At 50.7% G+C, this 24160-nt stretch overlaps 1 protein-coding gene across 1 annotated transcript in view; it reads right to left on the bottom strand.

Annotated features, from left to right (window-relative positions):
• Positions 1–835: 835 nt before the first annotated feature.
• The window catches only part of Stum (stum, mechanosensory transduction mediator homolog), a 41987-nt gene continuing 18662 nt past the window's right edge, over positions 836–24160 (bottom strand). The window contains exons 2-4 of the mRNA XM_038348457.1: positions 5056–5235; positions 1722–1730; positions 836–870 (exon numbers count right to left, since the gene is read on the bottom strand). Coding sequence (XP_038204385.1) covers positions 836–870; positions 1722–1730; positions 5056–5235 — 224 coding nt within the window. The remainder of the gene's footprint in view (positions 871–1721; positions 1731–5055; positions 5236–24160) is intronic.

The following is a 24160-nucleotide window of genomic DNA, read 5'->3' as shown; positions in this document are numbered from 1 at the left end:
CGGGTGGGAAGCCCAGACTCAGCCTGGGTGTTAGGAAATAGCAATGGATGGATTCCGTCACCTTCCTCAAACCATACCATCTGGATTTGGAAACACGTGGATGTCAGAAGGAGAGGGGACCAGAAACAGTAGTAAATACATCCAAGGAGGCTGCTGGTCTGCAGCCACTCACAACTCAACCTGGTCATTTTGCATATAAACATCTGGAATTCTAGCAGAGGTGAAGCCGGTGCCACCCTTGCCTCTGGGAAACAAAGGACACAGGCACACCCAGCAACTAAAAGACTGGGGTGTCATCAGACACCTGTGGGGACCCAGGGACCTTTCCATGCTGGGCTACCACCTAGCCACCTTGCAACCTCTACCCTGATACTGCCCCCAGGAGCCCACAGAGCAGATACAGGAACCACATGATTGAGTGAAGGGGATGAGGACCCAGCAGAAGTATTCCATGAAGTCTTAATGCCTGGGAGAGTGCTTGATCACCTGCTCAGGGCCTACGGCAGCCCAGCCCGACAGGCCTAGGTGCCTGTTCAGTGGGCAGTCGGATGAGCATGCCCAGCATCCCTGGTGCTTGGTCAGTATCCCGCCGCTAGCCCAGTCCTGAAGTTCTGAGCCTGTTCCTCCCATGCACCTCTGGAGCAGAGAGAGAAGCTGGCCTCAGAGCCTGCTGAGAAAAGCAGGTGTGTTTTCAAAATAAATAATATTTTTGAAATACTCTCTTTCTACCCCAATCTGAGAAACGGCAGAAGAGAACTTGTGAAGGTCCTTGTGCCCGAAGCCACCTGGTGCAGCCCTCGCAGGACCCTGGATTTCCCTGGCAGGTCCTGTAGGCTCACAGCTGCTGTGGGATACCCTGATCCTTGTACCCTGTGGGGAAGGAGAAGAGGAGAGGCGGTTAGGGGGGCACTCCCTTTAGAATTTGTCCAACATGGCCCCAGACCACAATATACTCACGAGACCTTGTTTATAGTGTGTACACTGAGTGTGTACACTTATTTGTACACTGAGCAGTGAAGATCCTACTATTTACAAGCAGGGCTATATAGGAGGAAAGAGGAAGGGAAAGAGGGAGGGAGAGAGAGAGGGAGGGAGGGAGGAAGGGAGGGAGGGAGGAAGTTGGCCACCCAAGAAGGGAACAACTGTCTGACATATGTTCAGCCAGCTGGGTAGCTGGGACAGGAACAGGACTGGAACACACTGAGTCTTCAGAACATTGCTGCTAATCGTGTGATTTTTGTTTTCCAGTATCAGAGATGAAACCCAGGCCCTCATGTGCACTGACTAGTGCTTCTCCCTGGGCTGTATCCACAGCCTTCTCTGGGAGAGTTGAAGCACTGATGATGCCAGGGAATTGTTGCTTATCGGATGGGGTAAGATTATAGAACTGAGACAGCAGGGAAGGGTAGACCAAGCTATGACTCTGCCAGACATTTACCTTGGTCTAAGGAGGAAGGCCCAGAGTCCCAACTGGGTCTCTCTAGGTAGTGGGCTGCCTGTCAGTCTTGGGTGCTAACAATCCAGTGATGGTTAGGGGCCTAGGAGCAATAGAAGTGATGAGAGAGGCTATGAGTGGCCAGAGATGGTAGAGACGTTAGGGACCTGTTATGCTAGGTACTCTCCTTTCCAAATAAAAGCTAAAACTGCAATTAACTTTTAACCAATTAAGAGGGAGGGATAGCTGTGCAAGATAGAGGATGTCTCTCTACCAACAGACTCACCTTGGGAGACTGCAGCCGCAGAGATGCAAGGCAGCACCAGGAAGAGGAGAGAGAGAAAGAAACAGTCTGAACACAGAAGCCAAAGCACTGGGGATGTAAGGTGAGGTGGACACTCTACCAAAGACCCTGTGAAGACAAAACTTCAGCCAAGGTGGGCTTAGTCTTCGCAGTGACCAGTGATGGTGGCCAGCAGCCAGCTCTACCAGGCGATTGTATCACACTGCCCTGCCCCTCTCTGCCCAGTGCCCTTCAGCCATGACCATGCCCCTGCTTGCTTCCTGTCTTTATTTCTTCTTTATTTCCTGGTCCTAGCCTATGCTCTCAGGGCACATTCTGGGTGATTTAGAAGAGGGACAGGTACAGAAAGGACAGGTGTGACTGACAAGCTAAAGATGCTACAGTGACTTGCCCTGGTCCCAGCCCAGCTCTGTCTGGGCTAAGCAATTAGTTCTATCTACTGACTGGACCTGCATTTATAAAGTCTACTGCTTTGGGAACGTCCTGAAGATTGAAAGACACTTTGGGTCCATTAGTAACGACTTCCCGGAGCCTTGTGCTTAGACGGATATCACAAATGATTATCAAGGCCGGCTGTTGATGGAGCATTAGGAAGAACTGTTAAGAGAGCTACCACGCAAACGCTGACCAGCCATTAAGCTGCTACAACTGTTGCTGTTCATTGTTATCATAGATGGAGCATCTCTGTTCAGCCAACTTTCTGATTCCTCTCAGAAGCTTTCATCTGGATACCGTGGTTGCTTGTGGCCAAGGTGTAACATGAAACCCAACCTGTGTTTTTGTTGTTGTTGTTGTTGAGTGATGCCAAAGGATACAACCCTCTACCCGACTGTTCCTGGGACAAAGTCAGTTGCAGCTGTTCCCTTCCTAGGGGCCATCCCAAGACACCTACTTAGACATGGCTGCTCAGTGCAACCCCAGTCCATCACAGGAGAGGGTTGCATCCATCTTTTGAAGGTGAGTGTGATATTTAGAAGAGGTGAAAAGGTGATGGCTATTGAAATCGGTGGGTGTATTTGCCAGTGTGGGAAGAGGAGATAGGGACTGACTTTGTTCTGAAGACCCCCAAAAGTCATGGCAAAAAGTTTGGTGCCAAGACAGAATCTCTGAATATATCCTAGGTACCCAAGGGACTGACAAACCCACAAGGGAGCCTTCAGGGCCAAAATAAGAGCTGGGCTTGGGCACTGATATCTGTACATCCTGCAGCCAGATTATAGCTCCTGCATCAGCTCGTGGAGTTCCAGCCAAGCCAGCAGCCTGAGAGACAGGCAAGGAAGGAGAGCATGGACCCCCATCTCACATCTTGGGATCTACACTGTCTTATCTAGGACTAACAGGAGTGTTCTTAAACTCACAGCTTTGGTCTAGACCCCTGTTCAAGGAGATTAAGGAGGACCAAAGACAAGTGCAGGTGACTGAAGATTTACAGTGGTTCAACTCATGACATTTCAAGTTTAACATGTATTACTTGGGACCCTGAGCTCATTTTTTGACATGGTAGTCCTGGCATGTGAAGGGCTCCATGGGCAGTAATCTGAAGGAGGCCAAAGAGCACCTGAATTCAGGAAGCTGTGGGAACCAGATTTGGCATCAACACACGTCTATTGAGACCTAGCCTGGCACATCCCTTACTGCCATGGCAGACCTCGAATGTCCCCTGAAGGCCCAGGTGCAAGGTTGGCCCCCTAACAGGAAGTCTATGGTATTGATGCATTTCCTTGAAGGGTTTCTGGAGACTCTTGTTTCTTCTCTTTCTCTCCCCTCCCCGGGATGAAGTGAGTGGCTTTTGTCCTGCCATGAAGTGCTATCTGGTTACAACTCAGAACAATAAAGCCAACCAAGCCTGGATTGAATCCTCTAAAACCCAGGGTGATGTAACTCGTTTTTGTTGATAAGTTGATTGATCCTGGGTGTTTGTTACAATAACAGAAAGAGCCCTCCCAGGCTTTCTAGAGTAGCTGCACCTCCTAGGATCTAACTGGGAATGGGATCTGGGGCCTGCAGACGTCCCTCCCACATGTCCCCGGGGAAGTGGCCTAGTGCTCCTAGTCCACAGTGGAAGTGAGACTCACTAGGGGTCATCAGATGAAGGGTGAGTTCACCTTGAGCTGAGGCTCTTCCAGGCAGACAGGAATGTTCCCCTCACTGCCACCTGGCGCTCCTCCCCTAGCTCTACCTATGGGACAGCCTAACAGTCCAACCTACTGACTTCCTCTCTGAATTCTGGGAAGTCTTGCTGTCAAGCCTGGCACCCTGGCCACCCACACTGAGTCCCACCCAGCTCTGACCCTTGAACCTTCTCTAGAGGGGTGATTTGATTAGCCACTGACTCTGGTCCTAGCATTATGTGTGTGCCTGAGTTTCCTGCATCTTTCAAAGAAGCCCAACTAAGGCTAAGTAAGTTCTGGAGCATTCTAGACTATTCTAGGTCATTCTTTGGCCTCTGTTACTTGGCTTTTCCTCCTGCCTCTAGGGTCCTCACCTGGTATAGCTTGCCTTTACACTGGCAATTCAACCTGTATACCCAGTGAGGAGCAGCATATAGGGACAGGTTATGAAAAGCAAGTAATTAAAAAGATGTATCCCCAGTTATTGAGGCCCTCCACCCAATGAGGTGGAAACAGGAATGGAGGTACAGGGAAACATCTGTTCAAGACAGGTGCTGTCTGATTGAGGAGTCTGCCAGGTTATTTTTGAACTGATCATTTGCCTTTGGTAAATTTGATGTTGTAACTTCGTACACTTCCCCAAAACACTTTCGTGCCTAAACTGACTTTGCATTAACGATAGCTGAATCATTAACACCTTCAAAGACAGTGAGAACTTGTAAGGCTTGGCACCAACCAACCGAAGAATGTAGTTTAACCCAGCGAGGAGTCATTCCGCTCTGTGTGTAAAACACAGTTACACAGCTTCCTGTAGGTGAAGACTGTGGCCTTATTTTTCCTTTAGAAATTGTGATATAGACACACAGCCTCGGTCTGGAGACCGACCTCATTCTGAATACACCAGTTTATCCTGGCTCAGTGGGAGAACGGCTTCCTTGACAGAGGCAGGGAGTGATGTCTTTGCTGGAGAGGGCCCTCCCTGGAAGACCAACCCTGCAGGCCTGGTATGGTAAAGAGAAGTCTCTGGAAAGGTGGCCATGGCACTAGGGCAGAGGAACAGGTGCGCCCTTGGAAGCCTTGTCTTTGGGGTGAGAGGACCTGGCCCAAGTGTAGGCCTCCTGTCCCTCCAAGGCTCCTCCCACAGCTCTGGCACCCTACCATACCCCCCACCCCACTCTGCCCTCAGCACACCAACCGTTACTCACTGGCAAGGATGACCATGTCCATGCCCCAGAAGATGCTCATGATCCAGCCCACCATAACGATGGCCGTGAGCACCTGAATTAGGGCCGCAGCGATATTCAGCCAGAAGACGCAGCACACATGCCTGTCTGGGAGGTCAGTGCGAGCCCCACAAAGCACGGTGAAGGCCGAGACGAAGGTACCTGGGAGAGGCCAGAGGGGGCAGAGGGGACAGCTTCAGGAGAGGCCACAAGGCTGCCAGCTCACCCCCACTGCTCAGAGAGAAACGGGAGGTCCTGCACCCTGTCCTCTGGGCCTCTGTCTTGCTCAGGTCCTAGCCAGTCTGTCTCCAAGGTGAAGAGATTAGGACTCCTCCTGGAGGAGGTGTGACACGGGACCGCTAGGGCCCAGTGCTAAGCCTGTGGGTTCTGGAAAACAGGCGTCATTGGGTGACCCAGAAGTCAGACTCAGAGGTTGAATTCCAGAGAGATGGGGAATCAGGAAGTAATCTCAGCAGGACTGGGACCTAGGACTGGTGGTCGGGTGCAGGACTGCAGCCAGACAGTCTCGGAGCATCCCTGACGTTCCCGTAACCATTCCAACCCACGGGGGGGGGGGGGGTGGTGGTGTAGCAGAAAGAGCCACCTGGGGGGGGGTCCCCTTCCCTCCCCTCCCTTTCCATTCCCCCTTTCCACCTCTGTCTTACCCCTGTTGAAGATACCTACTGTTTACTGAGTTTTACTTGACTATAGCTCTTCTCTGATGTGAGCTTTGAGCCCCGCTTCACCCCACCCCCACTTCCCCCATCTCCCACCTCACCTCCCACCCCATCACTCATCCCCACCCCTGACAAAGACTCAGCAGAGTTCTCATTCTACCTGGAGGTGCTCACAACAATTACCACAAACTTAGAGGCTTCCACAACACAAATGCATCCTTCCTCTGTTTTGGAGTTCAGGGAAGTCTGAATGGGGCTTCAGGCCTAGTATGGGGCTACCATTTCCTGTTGTCCCAGCTTCTAGAAGCTGCCTATGGTCGTGGCTTATTGCCCCTTGCTCCACTGCCAGAGCCAGCAGCAGAGAGCCCTGTCCTCTCATCCCTGGATCCTGGTCCTGCTGCCTGCCTTATGTAGGGACACACTTGGATAATGTCATCCCTGAACCCTGGTCCTACCTGCCATATGTGAGGACACACTTGGATAATGTCATCCCTGAATCCTGGTCCTGCTTCTTGCCTTATGTGGGGACACACTTGATGATGTCATCCCTGAACTCTGGTCCTGCTGCCTGCCTTATGTAGGGACACACTTGATGATGTCATCCCTGAACCCTGGTCCTGCTGCCTTATGTGAGGACACACTTGATGATGTCATCTCTCAAGATCTCCTGCTTCATCGTGTCTCAGAGCCCCTTTTATCGCGTAAGTTCACATAGTCACAGGTGTAGGGACTGGGACACAGACGTCTTTGGGGGCAGGTATTCAGCCTTCCACTCTATCTTATAGAAAGAGACTCAGAAATTAAGTACATTGCTCAAGGTCACAGTCACAAGTTGACCCCCACAGTGACCCCAAGGGTCAATGACCTGTCAAAAGAAGGTCAGGATCTAAATTAAGACATTTGAGAAATTGGCCTATGGACTGGTGACCATTCTCAGAACCCCAGTTCTCTCTGTTCCTGCCCTCAAGAACACTGAGATTGTCCGTTCAGTTCCTGTTGAACCTGGTGTCTAGCCCCCCTTCCCATTCCCGCTGAACCTGGTGTCTATTCCCCCCTTCCCATTCCCGCTGAACCCGGTGTCTATTCCCCCCCTTCCCATTCCCGCTGAACCTGGGGTCTATCCCTCCTTTCCATTCCCGCTGAACCTGGTGTCTATTCCCTTCTTCCCATTCCGGCTGAACCTGCTGTCTAACCCCTGGTTCCAGCTCACCAGCTCCTCTGGCTTCAGAACACAGACTTTACTCTGGTATGCCCTAATGCCTAAGATAGAGGCTGAGGGACTAAGTCTAGCTACTGATTTCTCCTCTTGACCCTCCCCCATGCTCCTCCTCATCTGAACTACTACACCCAGTGAAGGCCTCACCCCCTCTCCCCATCTCCTTTCCTTTCAGATCTCCAACAAGGGGGCGCAGTACCGCTCCCACAGCAGGTAGTCTGTGGAGGCCCCAGAAGACCTGGTACCTAGTGCCTTCAGACCCTATAGTTATAAATACGGTGCCCAGGCTCCCCAACACCCCTGAATGCCTGAAGTGCCCAGGCTCTGCATTTCCAAACACCCCCCCCCGCCCCGCCACCACCGCCAGGAACAGCACGACACCCAGAAAGCTGGCCTCGCACCAGCCACACAGGCCTAGCATAGAGCATGGCAATCCTACGGAAGCTGCAAAACCAAGCTCTTGTCTCCACGGGATGGGCGGTCCAGCAGGGGCACATAGTGGCTGAGGACTCTCCTTTCTGGGTGATGAGGCAAGGTTACCTCTTACAAATCTGTATAGGCTGCCTCGGGCACTAACTCAGTCCTGTCCTGACAGCCTGTAGTGCTGCAGACACTCATAATCCACTGGGAAGATTGAAGGCCTATGCAGAGTCCCAGAAAGGAAGGTGAATGACCAAGACATGAGACCCACCTTATCCAGTGGGGAGAGGGGGGTGAGTTTAGACAGCCCTGGGGCAGCAGTGGTGGCATGGATAAGGGGCTGACATGAAAATGAGGAATAGCTGGATCGCTGTGGAGGACTCTGAACGCTGGGCTATGGCTCTGCCTAACCTGCAGAGAGCAGAGCTCCAGGGAGTGGTGAGCAGGAGAGGGATATGACAGGAAAGGAGCCTTAAGGAAGCGAGGCTGGCAGCAGGTGTTGGTGGGTTCGAGCCTCACTGGATGGAGAACACAACCTCTGAGAAGTGTCAGGGACACGGGGGACTCGAGAAGTACACGGCACCGTCCTTCGCTGCTGCTGGAGTATCATGTGTGGGGAACAGGAGATGAACACAAGCCGACAGCGTTACACAAGAGAACCCTGCAGATGTAAGAAGGTGGTGGCAGAGGAACTCGAATGCGTGGGGGAAAATATGAAGTGAAAATAACACAGAGATGCCATTGCTGCAGCACTAGTGTGCTGAGTGCATGCTACCCCCTCTCTACCTACGCTGCTTTTTTAAAAAATTATTTATTTATTAGAGGGAGACACACATTCCCCGGCATGTGTATAAAGATCAGAGCAAAAATTGACTCTCTCCTCCTACCATGTGAATTCCAGGGATCAAGCTCTGGCCTGCAGGCTTCATGACTAACACCTCTGCAAACACACAAACATTCAAGCATATATATGTACACATGCAACTCCCCAACACACACAAAATAGGGAAGGCATTTTTTTTCTTTTTAGACAGAGTCTCACATAGCCAGGCTGCCCTTGAAATCCAGACCCCCTCACCTCTATCTCCCAAGTGCTGGAGTTACAGGTGTGTGTTACCATGTCCAGCTAAAAGCTTCATTCATAATGATATTCATACATCCACAAGTCACCCCACCCATTGTTGCTCACTGTGGACTCTTGCCAAGGCACTGTGACCTTCTGTCTCTGTAGCTATGTTGATGTAGGAGTGTCCCACTACACTATGGCCTCCCTTCTCTCTTCCTGCCAAGTAAAACATCCTAAAATAGGGCTTCTCCCCTACACACACACACACACACACACACACACCACAGGGTTTGTTATATAGATAGCCCAGGTTACCAATTTGAAATCTCGGCCTCGGTCTCCTACGTGCTGGGATCACAGACTTGCCCCATCGTGCCCAGCTCAAGTTAAGCATCTGTCATTACTAATAGAAGAGGGATGCTCATCAGAACTGCCGAACTGACAGACCACAGGTCTCCGGGCATGCGTGTAGGGTATTATCCTGATTATGTTAGCTGATGTGGGAAGACTCATTGTAACTGTGGGCGGGACTATTCCCTGAGCTTTTTAGGTCCTGGACCGAACAAAACGGAGAAAGAAAGAGAGCTGAGCAGTAACCGAGCATGCGTTCATCACTCCACTTTTGTACTGCACGTGCAAGGCCGACCAGTTGCCTCAAGCTCCTGACACCTGACTTCACCACCGTGACGGACTGCCCTGTGGAGTGCGAGCCCTCGAGTTGCCCTGGTCAGGGCACGTTACTACTGCATCAGAAAAAAGAAACTGAGGCAGAACCCAAAGCAGTTTGCACATGAGAACCCGTAGATGGAGGCCCCTGAAGGTGTGGACTCCAGAGTTCCAACGCCAGCCCTCGATGGCACAAGGACGGCTCTGGGACTTGCTTATCTAAAATCACAAAACAGAGGCTGGGGTGTAGCTCACTCTCATGCATGAAGGCCTGGGTTCCATTCTCAGCACCAAAAATAAACAGAAGACAAGAATTCCCCCAGCTGATTCAGAAAGGCGGCTAGGTTTGAGAATCCTCACTCGGGGCTGTAAAGATTTGCCTCACAGACACAGCATCAGAAAACTACCCCACCAGACGGTCGAGATGGCTCAGGGGGTAAGAGCATTTGCTGGGCAAGCTGAGTTTGGATTTCCAGCATCCACAATTCCGGAGTTTAGGGGGTGGGGGGTGGGAGTGACCGGGAGGAAGACAAGCAGATTTCAGGAGCTCTCGGGTCAGCCTAGAAATGTTGAGTGTCAAGTTCAGCGAGAAGCCAGCTTCAAAACTAAGATGGAGAACATGGAGGATACCGATCATTCTCCTCTGGCCTCCATACGCACAAGTACCTGCACATATATTTGTGTGTACACCCAAACACACACACACACGAACACACACACATGAACACACATACCAAAAAAGAAGAGAGCCTCGATCTTATCAATAACTCAAGTGTCCACGGTTTCGCCCTTCTGATCAGTGTAGTAGCTTCTCCGTGTTGCAAGGCAGGGCTGCTCTGGGACCTGTGCCATGGCCATGCCACTTCTGTGACCACGGCGCCAGTGGGCACAGAGAAATGATAGCCTCAAACAGTGGGATCTGTGCTGCATAGCCCCAGGCATGCAGGCACAGGTGTGTGTTCCACACATCCTACCACGGCTGTGACAGAGCTCGGCAAGCAGTTGCAGCCTGAGGAAGGCCTTCCCACAGAGTCATACTAGACACAGGTCATGCCGGTTTCCTACCACAGACCCTCTGGCTACCATTCCAACCTGTGAGGTGTGTGTGCCCGACTTCCCCCAAGGAATTCAGGATGCAGGTCTGAGCCAGACAGCAGGAGGAGAAAGAGCCCTATACCCCCCTCTCCCACCCCATGGAAGTCCCCAAAGGGCTTGCCTGGGGTGGAACACTGGGCAGAGTTCCCAGAACTGCCTTCCATTCCCTCCCCCACTCCTGTCAGGAATAAAATGTGAGCCATGGAGTCACCCCTCTAGGAGAGGGGGTGGCTCTGCTTACAAGAATAGAGCCCGGGGGCTGAAAACGTCCACCCTTCGCATTCTCGTGGGGTTCCACTTCTCATGAGCATCACATGGGAGCTGTTGAAGGTGATGGGTTTGGGTCGGGGGAGAGCGTACTGACTCTTGGAGCTTGGACAAGGGCGGGACTGCCCCTCTGCCCTTCTGTGCGAAGCTGCTGCCGCTGCTGCAGTAAAAAAAAAAAAACATAATAAAGAAAGAAACCTTTAAAACACACACCCCTGGGTGCTAGGCTGTAAATTAGGCCTGACCCCAGATGTGCCCCACAGCTGGCTCTGCAGTTGTTCCATTGTATTGGTCGTAATGAAGGACAGTTAAATACCTTCATCACTGAGTTGAATACAGCCATCCATCTTCAGGGCCTGGCTGAAAATAAGCTTTGGGGAACAGGAAGACAATGGCAAGGGAGCCCCAACCCTTGTACAGCCATTTGGAAGTTCAAGCCACGCCCATAGAAACAGCCTACCAAAGATAGCCTGGTTCAGGGCAGAATGAGGTAAAGAGAGATTGCATTAGGGCCACACTCAACCCTAGGGAATGCCAGTCCTCAAGGGAAGCCCGAGGGAAAGAGAATTAGAAGGCCACAAACATTTTTGGATGAAAACCGTGGGGACAATGTTTAGTACAGCCCTGAAAGTAAACAGCTCAGTCTGTAGCCTCAGCAGTCTGGCTTGTCAACAAAGTCACCCTTGAGCACAGACTTAGAATAAAGCTGTTCTAGGCAGGTCAGGGGGTAGAGTTGCAAGACCCAATCGGTGTTGCCTTGTGGCTTGGTAGTAGAATGCTACCTAGCACGGTTAAGACCCTGGGTTTCAAGGCCAGTACCAGCCTACAGGACAGCTATGTTTCTCCTATGGAACTGAGTTGAGTTGTTCATCCAAGACCATCTCACAGACCTGATGTGGGGCCATCTGGCTGGCAAGGAATTTGCAAGTCTTTGTCATAGCCAGAGGAAAGAATGGGCGGGTCTCACGTTTTCATCATCTTTGACACCCTCAAAGTTCTTCAGAACAAATTCACCCATGCATTTGATACCTACACCCTGGACCAGTGGTAGGAAGGGCCAATGGGTAGCTTTCGACTTTGCAAAAAGCTCAGATTTCTTCATAAATATATCACACCATTCGTGGGGACACCAGCATGCCACCAATAGCACTTATCTCACTGTACCTGTCGGAGCTCCCTCCCGAAATCAGCGGCTCCCACTGACCTTCCTTCTGAGGAGGAGGACTGTGGAAGAGACTAGCCCCCACCTCCACCCTGCTCAATGCCTCCACCTTGACTAGAGGTTGATTGTCCCGCTGGAGGCCAAGTCAGCTGGAACCGGCCATTAATTTTAATGGCACTGGGCATTGCATCAGCGTCCTGGGCTTGTTAACAAATCTTTGCCCTCTGCCTCCCTTCCTCCTCCATCTCTGGACCTGGAGGGACTGTGGGGACCTGGGGAGCTGCAGAGGTGTCCCTGAGGGTCTTTCAGATGCTAAGCATGAGCAGTTTAACCTCACAGAATGCTTGGAGTCTCCTTACAGATCCTGGGCTTCAATCCCCAAAGACTGTACCTAGGAGAGGGCATGGGACATGGGCAGAAGGACCAGAGCAGTATGAAGGCCCTAAAGCACTTTGTTTTATCCCCATCTGGCATGTGCCTCACTGAGGACAGTTGTGTAGGTGACAGAGCAGGGGATGGGTCAGTGGTGACATTTGCTAAAGAGGATGAGGCAGCCTCCATCACCGAAGAATTTATAACCTGGCCAGATGACATTTCCACGGATGGAGAGGCACTGAGATTAAAAGAAGAAAGGGGCCCTACCCAAGCTGCCAGCTGCCAGGAGCCTTTCTGTGATCAAGGACATGGAGGATGCTGATGAAGCCCAGAGGTGGTTCATCACTCTATAGATGCCGAGAAAGGAGACTAGACCTGCCTTTTTCCTTATGGTGTCATTGACACCAGGGCTAGGCTGAGATCCTGGGGCACGTGGCTGAGCCCCATTCAGTCACCTGACATGATGAAATGCCACCTTTTGCTTATCAGCTCTAGAGGGAGCAGGGGTCCTGGGTCCCCACCACCTGGGTACAAGTGAGCCAGGAGCCAGAGTTGTCAAACACCAAGGGAAGTTCAAGGTCAGGTGAGCGTGGTCACTGGGAGTGCTAGAAGGAGCTGCCTTCAGGTGAAATAGCAGTCACACACTCCAAGAAGAAAGACGGCCAGTGTGCCCTGCAGTCTTTCCTTTGGTCACAGTGGAGGCCTCAGAAGACTGTTGACATACATGACATGTCATGGCAGAACATATCAGACTTTAATACCAGACCTGGAAGCTGCGTTCCCAGGTGTGAAGTTGCTTCCCGCAGATGAATTCTTGAGACCTTGATCTCCAATAAGATGGTATTATCAGTATGTGGGGCCTTTGGGGGATGACTGAGCTGAGGTACTGAGATTGGTACCCAAGATGGAACCAGGCCCCGACTAGGCCCTCACAGGGGACAAAGAGACGCACACAGCTCCCAGTGTCCTTTGAGTCTCCCTTCTATGAAGAGAATCAGGAAGGGGTCCTCATGAGCTCCTTGCCACTCCAGCTGGTTGCTCTCTGACTTGTAGCGGCCAGAGCTGTGAGAGGCGAATGCTGGCAGTTTAGAGCTGCCCAAACTAGGACTGCTCCTTCCTAAAAGACAGACTCAGTTTATGGTGCCCCCACATGGATTCAACTGGCATTTATACAGCACCGGCTGGAGACCAAGAAAAGGGCAAAGCTACGGATGCCATCACGGAAGGCCAGCATCGAGTCTCACTGGGTACCAAGAGATCAAGCCCGCAGAATTCAATGCTGCAGAACCTGTCGCTGGAGAGGTGGAGGCAGGGGAGGGAGGATGGCACTGTGAGCAGGCACAGCAGGAATCTGGCACTGAATGCCAGGGTCCAAATCCCACAGATGGGCGGTGAGACATCAAGTTTCCTCACCTACAGAAGGTAATGCTTGGGGTCCGCTGCGACCGGAAGGTACAGGAACGCGTGACACGTTCAGAATGCAAACTAAGACTGATGAGTGAGGGCCATTGGAAGAGACTGGTGGGGAGCAGTCCTCCCTAGTAGCCTGGACTGGAGCAGAATCTAGGCAAGGGAGCATATTAGCTATAAAAATGAAAGTGAAATTGAAATCAGAGACACCTGGAATTGAAATCACGGTAGCTGATGACAGTTATTCTTTCTATTTTTTTTAAAATTATGTTTTGCATGGCGTTTGCCTGGGTAGGTGTGATGGGATGAGCTCACTTGTTTGTGCAGGCATGAGGCTGGAGGATGACTTTTGGAGCCAGAGCCTCTTACTGAACAGCCCACCATTTCAGCCAGGCTGGTTAGCGAGTAGCCCCCAGAATCCATCTGTGTTTGCCCAACATGAGAGTCAAAGGTGTGGGCTTCCGCACCGGCTTTTCTGCCTGTGACATGGAGGAGGCAAACACAGGTCCTCATGCTTGCTCGACAAGCATTTTACCCATGGAACCATCTTCCCAGCCCCTTTACCCTTTAAAAAATTATACCGTAACTGCTAGATTCACCATGTCAGGTTCATCCATATGTCGAAGTTTTATGCAGTCAGGAAAAGTTTGACAGTGGCTACACAAAGAGATGGGGAAGTTCTTCAAAGTGAGATTACAAAAATAGTACGCATATTGTGTGGGGAGATTTTAAAAAAATATTTATGCATGTGGACAAGGACAGGCACATATTAAACAAAATGAAAAATTGTCTTTACCGTGGCTGAACTGCTGGTGTTTTTCTCTCTCTCTTGTTTTCAAAAACAAAAAAATAAAACATCACAAGCACCTGTTGAGATTCCACTTTACAAAGATGTCCCCCAGTGGCATCTTTCTGGCTGCAGAGAAGGTGATGTAACAGTCAAGCAAGTGAGGGACAGCTGACACCTAGACATCTTGAATGATACACACACACACACACACACACACACACGCGCGCGCGTGTGTGTGTGTGTGTGTGTCATTCAATGCTGGTTTGATTTCTTGGTCCAATAAATCATTAGAAGCCCAGTCCCAGTGTGTCTGTTGGCATAGAAACCCAAGCTCCGGGGCCAAGAGGATGGCTCAACTGGCAAAGTGCTTCTCGTCTAAGACTGGTGACCGGTTCCCATCCTACCCAGAACTCATGGAAGGGTGGAAGGAGAGACTTGGCCTCAGACAATGACCCACTGACTTCCACAGAAGATCTGCAACATGCACACGCCCACATATCCACATCACACACACAAACACACACATTGATAATAATGATATTTTTTAAAAAATCAGCCATAAGCCCAGTTTGACATTGCAGGCCTAGTTACTTGGGAGCCTAAGGTAAGGATATGATGCATTCAAAGTGAGCCTGAACTACAAAATAAGTTCAAGGCCAACCTTGGCAACTGAGACTCTGTCTCAAAATACAAAATACATAATGGGCTGGGGATGTAGCCCAGTGAGTGGCTGCTTAGATGCGCCAGGCCTTGGGTTCATCCCAGGGGCAGTAGGGGGCGCTAGGGGGACAGACACCTGACACACAGCTGGAGCCGTGTCATTGTTTAGCTTTAGCTCCCTAAGATTCTCTTTGAAAATGCAGTTTTATTTTTAGTTAAGTCCCTATTTTATTTCATTGTTTCGAAGAAAAAAACGCTGTTTTTGGAGGAACAGCTGAGCAAGACTCCGAAGGTCAGGGAGAGCGGCCTTCAAGGGCCAGTCATAGGCACAGCAGCAGGTGGGGCTGCAGGTGTTTCCCCCATGGCCCTCACTTCCGGTGGGATCCTCCTCCCCAGTGCAGCTCTAGACAGGCAGAGGGAAGACTGGCTTCATTACCCGGTCCAGTCAGCACCTGCGACCATGGGACACAGAAGAGATCTGCCCTGACTTCAAAGGCAGAGTTTCTGAGCAGCTGTGTCTCCCCCACTCCACACTCACCCAAACAAAGCCACCTCCTCTGCCACTCCAAGGAGATCAGGTGGGGTCCCCAGCCCTCATCAGAGAGAGCTGCCTGTTTGAAAGGGGACTAAATTGCTAGGGCAGCATGTATGGCTATCATTTGTCAAGAGAATTGGGAGAGGTACTTGGTAAGAGGGCACTCTGAAGAAACGTAAAGCCCTGGGTTCCGTCCCAGGTACCACCAAAAGAAAGACATTTGAGGTAGCATGTGAGAGCAAGATGCTAAGACATGCCAAAGATGCTGAAGATGCTGAGGCACGCTGGGAAGCTGGCAGACAGCCATGACCTCACTGTCCTCTACTGTCCAGGGCCCAGCTCTGGTCCCTTTGTTCTCTGGGACCAGTGCCCCATGGGACACTTTGTCAGCTGAGTAGCATAGCCTCGAATCAGAGCAGCAAGCTGATACATTGCTTTTGAGAAAAGGCTTCTGGGAGCAGTCCGAACCATGGGTGCTATGCAAGGAGTGACCCAGGTCCTTGCACCCACCTTGAGTAACACTGAGGGACAGGGGATGATTGGGAATTTTATACCCACTCCATGCCACCCTTGCTGTCCATGCAGTCAGTGGCATTTCCTCCATAGTGGTTGACCTATCCCTACAGACCACAGAATCACATCTGACCCAGACTGAAGTTTCCAAAAACAATGGTTGCTCCTACCACAGATGGAGCCACCTACCAGCTGCCAGTCCTTTGGGATTGTTTTTACTCCGCTGGTGAAAAGCTGCCCTGGGATTCCAGAGGCATCCTCAGTTTGCCCCTGGAAGCTAAGGAAGTTTTTCATTAAGATCATCTAACCAGCCCTGGTTAGGTGGAGCGTATCTTTAATCCCAGCACTCAGGAGGCAGAGGCAGCCCGATCTCTTGTGAGTTTGAGGCCAGTCTGGTCTACAGAGCAAGTTCCAGGACAGCCAGGGCTATGTAGAAAGACCCTGTCTATAACACACACACACACACACACACACACACACATATTATCTAGCCATAGCAATTCTTGGTGTGTACCTGTCTGTATATGTGTGTACTTATGTACATACGCATGGGTTTGTGTGTTAACATTGGCAGTGTGAGCTGAAGGCTGGCGGAGACATTTCCATCCAAGAGGCTCCTTTCAGAGTCAGACAGCCATTAGTCTACCTGCTGAGAAATCCACGGAAGAACGGCCTTGTTCCCACCCACTGATACTGTCCCAAAGCAGAACTTACTGGGAAGAGGCAACATAAATGGACTCCAAAAGCCGGACCAAGGGTTCTCTTTCCAGCAATCTAAACAAGCAGGGAAGGGATGGAGGAAGCAACCCAAGGCAGGAGTCAGGGTTCAGTCCAGCCAGATGCCAAAGCAGGCTCTGGGGAGAATTTGTTGAGATGTTTCCTATTAGGGCAAGAAGCAGCAGATGAGAGGGCGGAGCCTGGATCCAGCACAGTTGCCGTCAATGTTTCAGTCCTAAGGAGCCACTGGGGCTCCAGTGATGCTAAAAAGGGCTGGCACACAAGGGCTGGGCACAGCACGCAGTTGCTGTAGAAATGGCTGGTAGCTTATTTTTTTTTAATACTGTCTTTCTCTGTGTCTTTTTTTCACTTTTGGAAATGGCACTATGGGGAATCTGGTCCTCTGACCAACACCAAAGGCTGTCTCATGTGTCCCTGGCAGGCGCTGTAGAAGCAGGAGTTGGCTGGCTGCCAATCCTCTCGCCCTCTCTGTCCAAACTCTTTATGGCCACTCAGCCACCCCATTCTGCTGTCACCACCCAGTGATGAGTTGGGAGCTGTCCAGCCTAGAGCCTGGTGTGTTTCTCCTGCCTGCACTAACTACTTTACCAGTTCCAAGGGCTCCAGTGGTGCAGAGGTGGATGGCAGCCCAGTGGAACCTCAACACGGGTCAATCTGTCTTTCCGGAACCCTGAACCTTCAGCTCGAGGTGGTCCCCAATTCTCCTACACTACCGCGTCCCCCATCTTATCCAATGACGGAGTGACAGGGTATCATGGTAACACACACCACATAGGCCATATGTGGTCCTTTGAAGTCAGTGCGATTTGCAAGAGAGGGGATACTGGACAGAGATCAAGGGCTGGCTCCTAGTGCCAGGCTACCAGATTTTGTGTGGTCATGCCTCAGCATCCCCTCCTGCCAGGTAGGGTAACAGTCAGAGTGCCCACTTGGGAGGCCTGGTGTGAGGAGTGGCATAACATACAGAGCCCCCAAGCGGTCTGGCAGCCCATGGTGGGGAGCCCAAATATTCAACCCAGCCTGAAAGGTCACCCTGATGCTGGACACCCTCGGCATTGTTTGTCACTGTCACTGGGTGGGAGTGATTGTCCACACTTGCTTGTCCCCTGCGCCTCATTCCCAAGTCTGCTTGCTCACTGAGAGAACTGTCTTCCCAGCTCAGAGGCAGCCCGAGGACTCTCAGATGCCCTGGTTCCCCAATAGATCATAAAGGGCTTCATGGCAAAAGATGCTGCCTAATGTGAATAGTTCTCCGAGAAATTTGTCATCCGTGTCCGTATCTATGAAGTAAGAGGCTTCTGTCAGGTCCCTTCAGTGTGAGTATTTGTGGCCAAGGTCCAATCTTGCAGGCTGGTTAAGCACCACGAAGCCTACGACTTTCCTGCCTATGTCTTGGCAGAACCCCTCAGGGTAGATCCCCTCTGAGGTCTTTGCTCAGAGCATGGGATAGCATCTCTGAGACCAAACAGTCAGACTTCCAGAGTCCCAGGAAGAGAGTCCCTAAGCCAGCTCAGGGTCTCTGGAAACCTAAGACGCCTCACCTCCTAAAAGTAGCCTGCACAAACTGAGCATCCCCAGTCCAGATGGGGAAACTTAGTAGCTGTGTTCTCCCATCCTAGGGTCCCTGGTGTCCACTGAAGCACAGCTTCCTAGGAATATCCCTGCAGAGCCCAGATGGAGTAGAACACCTTCTACATCTTAGGCACTTAACACACGCTTACCAAAAAAATTTAATTGAATGAAGTAGATTTGAGGAGAAAAACGGACTGAAAAAACGTTCCAAGAATACCAAAGAGCTCTCTTTGCAAGTTCAAATGACTTCTCAGTGGCCTTGACCTGAGAAGACCTGAGCTGTGAACTCTGCTTTGTGAAGAAAGGTGACACTGTGGGCTTATTCAATAGCACAGTGACAAGTTCTTACAGCAGCTGAAACCATCATTCCAATCTTAACCTGCTTTCATCTAGTGTGTCTGTCTCAGTGCTCCTGTCTCTCTGTGTCTGCAGTGTGCACAGGACAGGGTGCACAGGGCGGGGTGCGTATTTAAGAAGCATAGTCTCCCAGGACATGGGAAGAAGAGGATGGAGACAGGAAATGGCCATTTAAGCATCTCTTTCCACTGTGAGCGCAGACACCATGCTGGACTTTTACCTGGACAGAGTCTATGCTCTCCCATGCAGCAGTGAAGCCATGTTCTCAAATGACCCTTTCCTGCCACTGCTTCAAGGTTACGGTTGTCAGTACTCCGGGGACTGGAGCTTCGTGTCTAATGTCATCACACACAGCACTTCTGCTGACAATTGCTTGCCAACATCACTGAGGTGTTTTGAGAACAACATTAAGTCAATAATAATAATATAAAGTCAACCTATTAGATACATTTTCAAAAAAACGGTGTTATTCTGAGGAGTCTAGACTGTAAAGGGGTCCGATGGCACAAAATGGAGCTAAGAAACTTTGACTTTGGGTCTCTAACTGCCTCCCTTACTTGTCACCCCCTGCTCTTCAGGCTAACAGACTCAAAGACCCTCTGACTAGACACTGGGTCTCCAGGGCTGGGAAAGATAGAGGCTGGAGGAGGGGCAGGCTTAGTGATGGCCACCGAGGGAAGAAAGGTCTTTGTGGGAGTGAGAGGGGGAGGAAGACAGAGTGTGCCTGGCCCCAGTGCCCACCCTGGTGCTCTGGACTCACCCCAGAGCATCTGCGTCTGACTGTGGTTCAGAGTTTTCCCACCTGTTGGAGGAGTTGCGCTCGGATCCTGGCTCCTGCTCAGTACATTTTTGTTTTATTTTACACGGCGCTTGTGGGCATCAAGCATTGTCGGGTGTTCTGACACTGCCAGTGTGCTTTGGATGAGCCCTGTTGCTAAGAGACGAATCCCAGATGCATCTTTAAACACTGCTCTAGAAAAGCACATTCCTCCACACTCAGCTCCACGGTGTCTTTTCTTGGGTCCTGTTTAGTTTATGTGAACACCTACTTGCCAAAGGCCACATTTCGAACCTCCAGGAAAATCCAGTGAATGCTCCATTTACTCAGAGGAGCCTCTCTGAGAGTGTGGAGCAATGGTTTGGGGGAGAGAGGAAGACTCATGGTGGCCGCAGTCACCTGCAAACGACCAGGGCAGCCTGGGGCTACAGTGAAGCCGTACTGGGGTGGACTCTCTGAAGGACCAATGGGCCATGGCTCTACCCTACCAGTAGCTTCTGACATTTCTAAGATGCCCGACCTTCCCACTCCTTGCCAAGCAATTCCATGTTCAGTTTGATTTAAACCACATGCACTTAAACCTCCAGCATCCCCACCCCCAAGTCTTAGATCTTCTGGGTTGACTGTACCAGGCACAAGGGCTCCCTGTGGGTCACCACTCACCCACGCAGTCCTGGGCACAGGAGCTACAAAGGCAGGCTGCTGTCAGCAACAATCACCGTGGGACTGCCTTTCCCCGAGCCCAGGGGTCGCCTTCCACTGAGTCCTCCCAGAAGTGCTCTCTAAACTGTGCCGAGCACAGTCCACTCCTGCTCCGCTACATCAACCCTCTTTGAAGGTGGAAACTTTGACCAACTTCCCAAGGGATTCTGATATTCCTGAGGTCAGGGGTCCCCATTGTGGGATTATCTATCAGCCGTATCCCTCCAAATGAACTAAGCATGTGTTTCAAGCCAGGCAGGGCCCCAAGTTCAGAGACACAGTCTGAGTGAGAACATCTCCTCCACTAGACCAGCCAGCCCATGCTCCACTAGACCAGCCAGCCCATGCTCCACTAGACCAGCCAGTCCATGGTCTGGTGGTCCTACTGAGTCACACAGCATTGGGGCCCGTGGAGCTAGACCAGAGAAGCTGAGGAGACTTTACTACAGTGACATTCCATGGGCAACAATCACACTTAATCTCCACCATGTGCAAAGTATTATTTATTCTAGGACCGAATGCACAATTACTCAGTTCTCTTTGAGTCTGAAGAATTAGGGACTATTCCTCCCATTTTTCAGATCAAGAGACTGCGGTGCACATAAAAACAGTGTAAAACCTAAAGCTATCAAACTTCCAGAGGACGTAGGAGACAAACTCTGTAACCTGGAGGCAGGAAAGATTAGTAAAGTAGAGAAACTTTAAAAGGGAAAGGAACTGAAATGTGAAAGCGGTAGATCACATGACCAAGCTCGCACAGTGATCACGTGGTAACACGCAAGCCAGGGAGCAAGCATTCTTTCAGCTAAAAAGCAAATATCCAGAAAAAGATCATCGGGATTTTTCACACACAACAGAGCCTGCCTCAGTGAGCTGGGCTCCTGACTGATGGCCACCGCCTGTGCCCTCCCTGAGCCAGCTAAGGATGCCCCTAGCAGACGCTCCTCTGGTAGCAGATGGATGGCTTTGTTTCTCAGAGAGTGAACCAGCTGGCTTTCTTCCCTAAGGCATTCTGTACCTTAACATCCATGCCCCTGCCCCCAGCTCAGCCCATACGGTGGTCATCAGAGCGGACCACAGGCAGCAAGGCCCTGTGCAGGGCGACGTTTTCCTCATGCAGCAGGATCCTCTTCCTCCTGGCCGCCCACCAGTCCCTGCCAAGCTGCCAGCTATGGATGCTTTAAAACATTTTCAATTAAATGTGTTGTGGGAAGAGTCTGGAGCTGCGTGGCAGGCGATGTACCGGTTCCCACTTCCACCCTGGACGGGGTGCTGAGCCACGTTCCCGCAGCTGTCCCTGCCAAATTACTCTCGGCTATTTTAGAGCACATACAGAAATGCCTGGGAAGTCCCCTAAGCCACCCTGGCAGGCCCTCAACTAGTCATTGCCAGAGCTGAGAGCCAGACAGGTAGGTCAGCAGGAGAGGAAGCCATCTCTCCCTGAGCTTAGAGTGTGACCCACAGTCCAGACCACCCCAAACGTAAGCCCTGTTCAGGTCACACACTCACTGTTATGGAGGCATAAAGTCCTACCTAACACCTCTCATTCATCATTTCCATAAAAACAAAACCTCAACAAATCACACGTCGCCAGCAGCCGCCAGCTGTCTGGGCCATCTGCGCAGGGGATTGTGGTAGACCTTTCCCACAGGTGTGAAGGGTGAGACAAAGTGCCACAGGACTGAGGTGATGCACACACTTCCCAACACACGCTTGTCCTAAGCACACATAGAACAAGGGCAATGTGTGCCCACACCTGCACACATCCGGCTCACACACCACCTTAGGTTTGGCCAGACACAGTATCGTTCACCTCCCCTTCTGGGTGACCCTCTCTGTGTTTCTGGCACTGCATAAATAATAACCATCAACACAATGGCTTTCTAGTAATTCATAATTCCTTATGAGTCATAGTTTTGGGTGATTCACGAACCTTTTGGCTGTGCCCAGGTGCTCAATTAAGCAGTGTTGAGTCAAACCCTGACCCATTCTCTTGAGAGCCTAGCAGGGCCTGTGCTATCGCTCGGCCACTTTCAGTTCCTATGTCCTTTCAAATCCTTTCTTACTTGCCCCACTCCTCCCTCCACCTCTCTGTGTAGTCCACTCCAGGGGACACAATTCCTCTGTGAGTCAGTACTGATGCCCAGCACTATGGATAAAAGATGCCACTTCGTGCCATTGGTATAGCTGGAGTTCCTAGAGCAAAAGCCTCAATTCCGGCAGCCCCGACTGGCTGGGCTTCACTGCCCATCATTGGCACATTGTATGCCAAAATTAAAGACATGAACATGAAGCAATAAATGAATAAATAAGAACAGAAAGAGGAGATTTAATTTAGTGTAACCACACTGAGAAGAGGCTCAGCAAGAGGGGCCATAATTAAGCCGACCTGGCCAAGGTGTGACCCTGCCATCATCCTTTCAGCACAGTCTCCCAGGGTAGTCTCAGGAGGAGAATACTGCCCTGGGGTGCAGCCTCACCACTGTGGATGACACCCTAGTGTGAGGGGGGCCTGTCCCAGGATGCTTTGCTCTTCCTGGAGCCCAAAGCCATGAGACCGGGTAGGTAGCCAGGCACTCTTTGAGGGATGGCCATGTCTATGATGGTCAAACAGGAGTCTGAACCAAGGTGAAGGAGACGGAATAAATGAAGGCAGGGCAGCCAGGCTTCCACTCCACTTCCAGACACTGGGCCCTAGGAAGGGCTGGGGCTTTTCAGCCCAAGCCACTTCTGAGGGCCTGTTTCACTGAGACCATCTACCTACCTTTTCCTTAACCCTTGGCATTCCAGGTGAGAAGCTATTTCCTAGTCAATGCGTTCTTTTTTGTTTAACCAGTTTCCCCTCATCTTCATGTGCAAGTCTTTTGCACTTCAGCAGTCCAGCACACTCTGGAAGTTTGGGGACGCATGGTTAAAGAGAAAAAGAACCCCCACTCCTTGGGTGGCTCCAGGTTATCTAGTCCCCAAAGGCTTTTTGATACCTAGTGGTTTGGGGAAAGGCCTTAGGTCATTCTGCCCTGGACAGGTTAAAGAGCCAGCAAAAAGCCTGTGGCCTTTCGTTCTATTTTCCTAACTAGGTCCTGAAGGTGTCAGTGTTGTTGATGGAGACCCAGGACCCTACTGTGGCATGGATTCTTGGAATGTATTTGCAGCATTTGAGGGAAACAGTCATGGGGTAGCTGCCAAATTCACCACCTACTTTCCCCCCAACACTGCATATCAACCTCATCCTTCAATGTGCAAAACTCCCCACAAAAAAAAAAATCATGTTTATGGAAATCATATCACCATGGCAACAGTAAAGGTCTCACAAGTATTTTTAAAATAGCAAATTAACAAAAACCCACTTATAAAAAAAATCTAAAATCTGTTCCTTTATGAGCATTAATGAACACAGGGATTTGAACAAAACACACAATGTGTCTGATGGCGAAAAGTCAGTAGAAAGGGCTCTTGACTCTGGATTAACTGGGAGCAGAGGGCGGGCTCTGTGGAAGCAAAGTTTGGCTTCTCTAATAAGAGGTCGCTCTTTGCATTTATTCTGGAAGATAACACCAAACTCCTCTGGTGCCAAAGAAATGTGGCGAAGAGGCTCAAATCGCTGAAGTACTCATTTCTTACTTTCTATTTTCACATCACTGATATTATTACCTTCCCCACTCTGCAAGACTATTCCATTTTTAACTCATAGGTTTTTAGCAGTTGCATAAGCCTCCGCCACTGTGATTTAGCCTGGCTGACTCTCTATTATAAAACCTGTTCACTCAGAAGTCTGCACACAAATCACACGGGAAGGGGGATAAAGCCAGATTCACACGAACCGAGTCAGAACCTCTTTGCTTTTTAAGTATGCAATTGATGTGGCTAGGAAGGGGGGGGGATGCTTTTAAATAGAAGATGCACTAATTTTTTGGTGTCTCTTGTAAGATTTTAAAGTACAATAGGCGTGTTGTGATGACTTGGCTCATAACAAGGGATCCCTGCGAGGTAGAACAATGCAAACACTGGAGGCTTTTTCTGGGCGTACAGGGAGGAAAATCAAACCTTGCAACGGATGGTTCTACACTGGGTCTCCAGCTCCACAGGAG

The sequence above is a fragment of the Arvicola amphibius genome, chromosome 12 (genome assembly GCF_903992535.2).
Source record: "Arvicola amphibius chromosome 12, mArvAmp1.2, whole genome shotgun sequence".
Taxonomy (NCBI): Eukaryota; Metazoa; Chordata; class Mammalia; order Rodentia; family Cricetidae; genus Arvicola; species Arvicola amphibius.
This window is presented reverse-complemented; position numbering and strand designations above follow the sequence as displayed.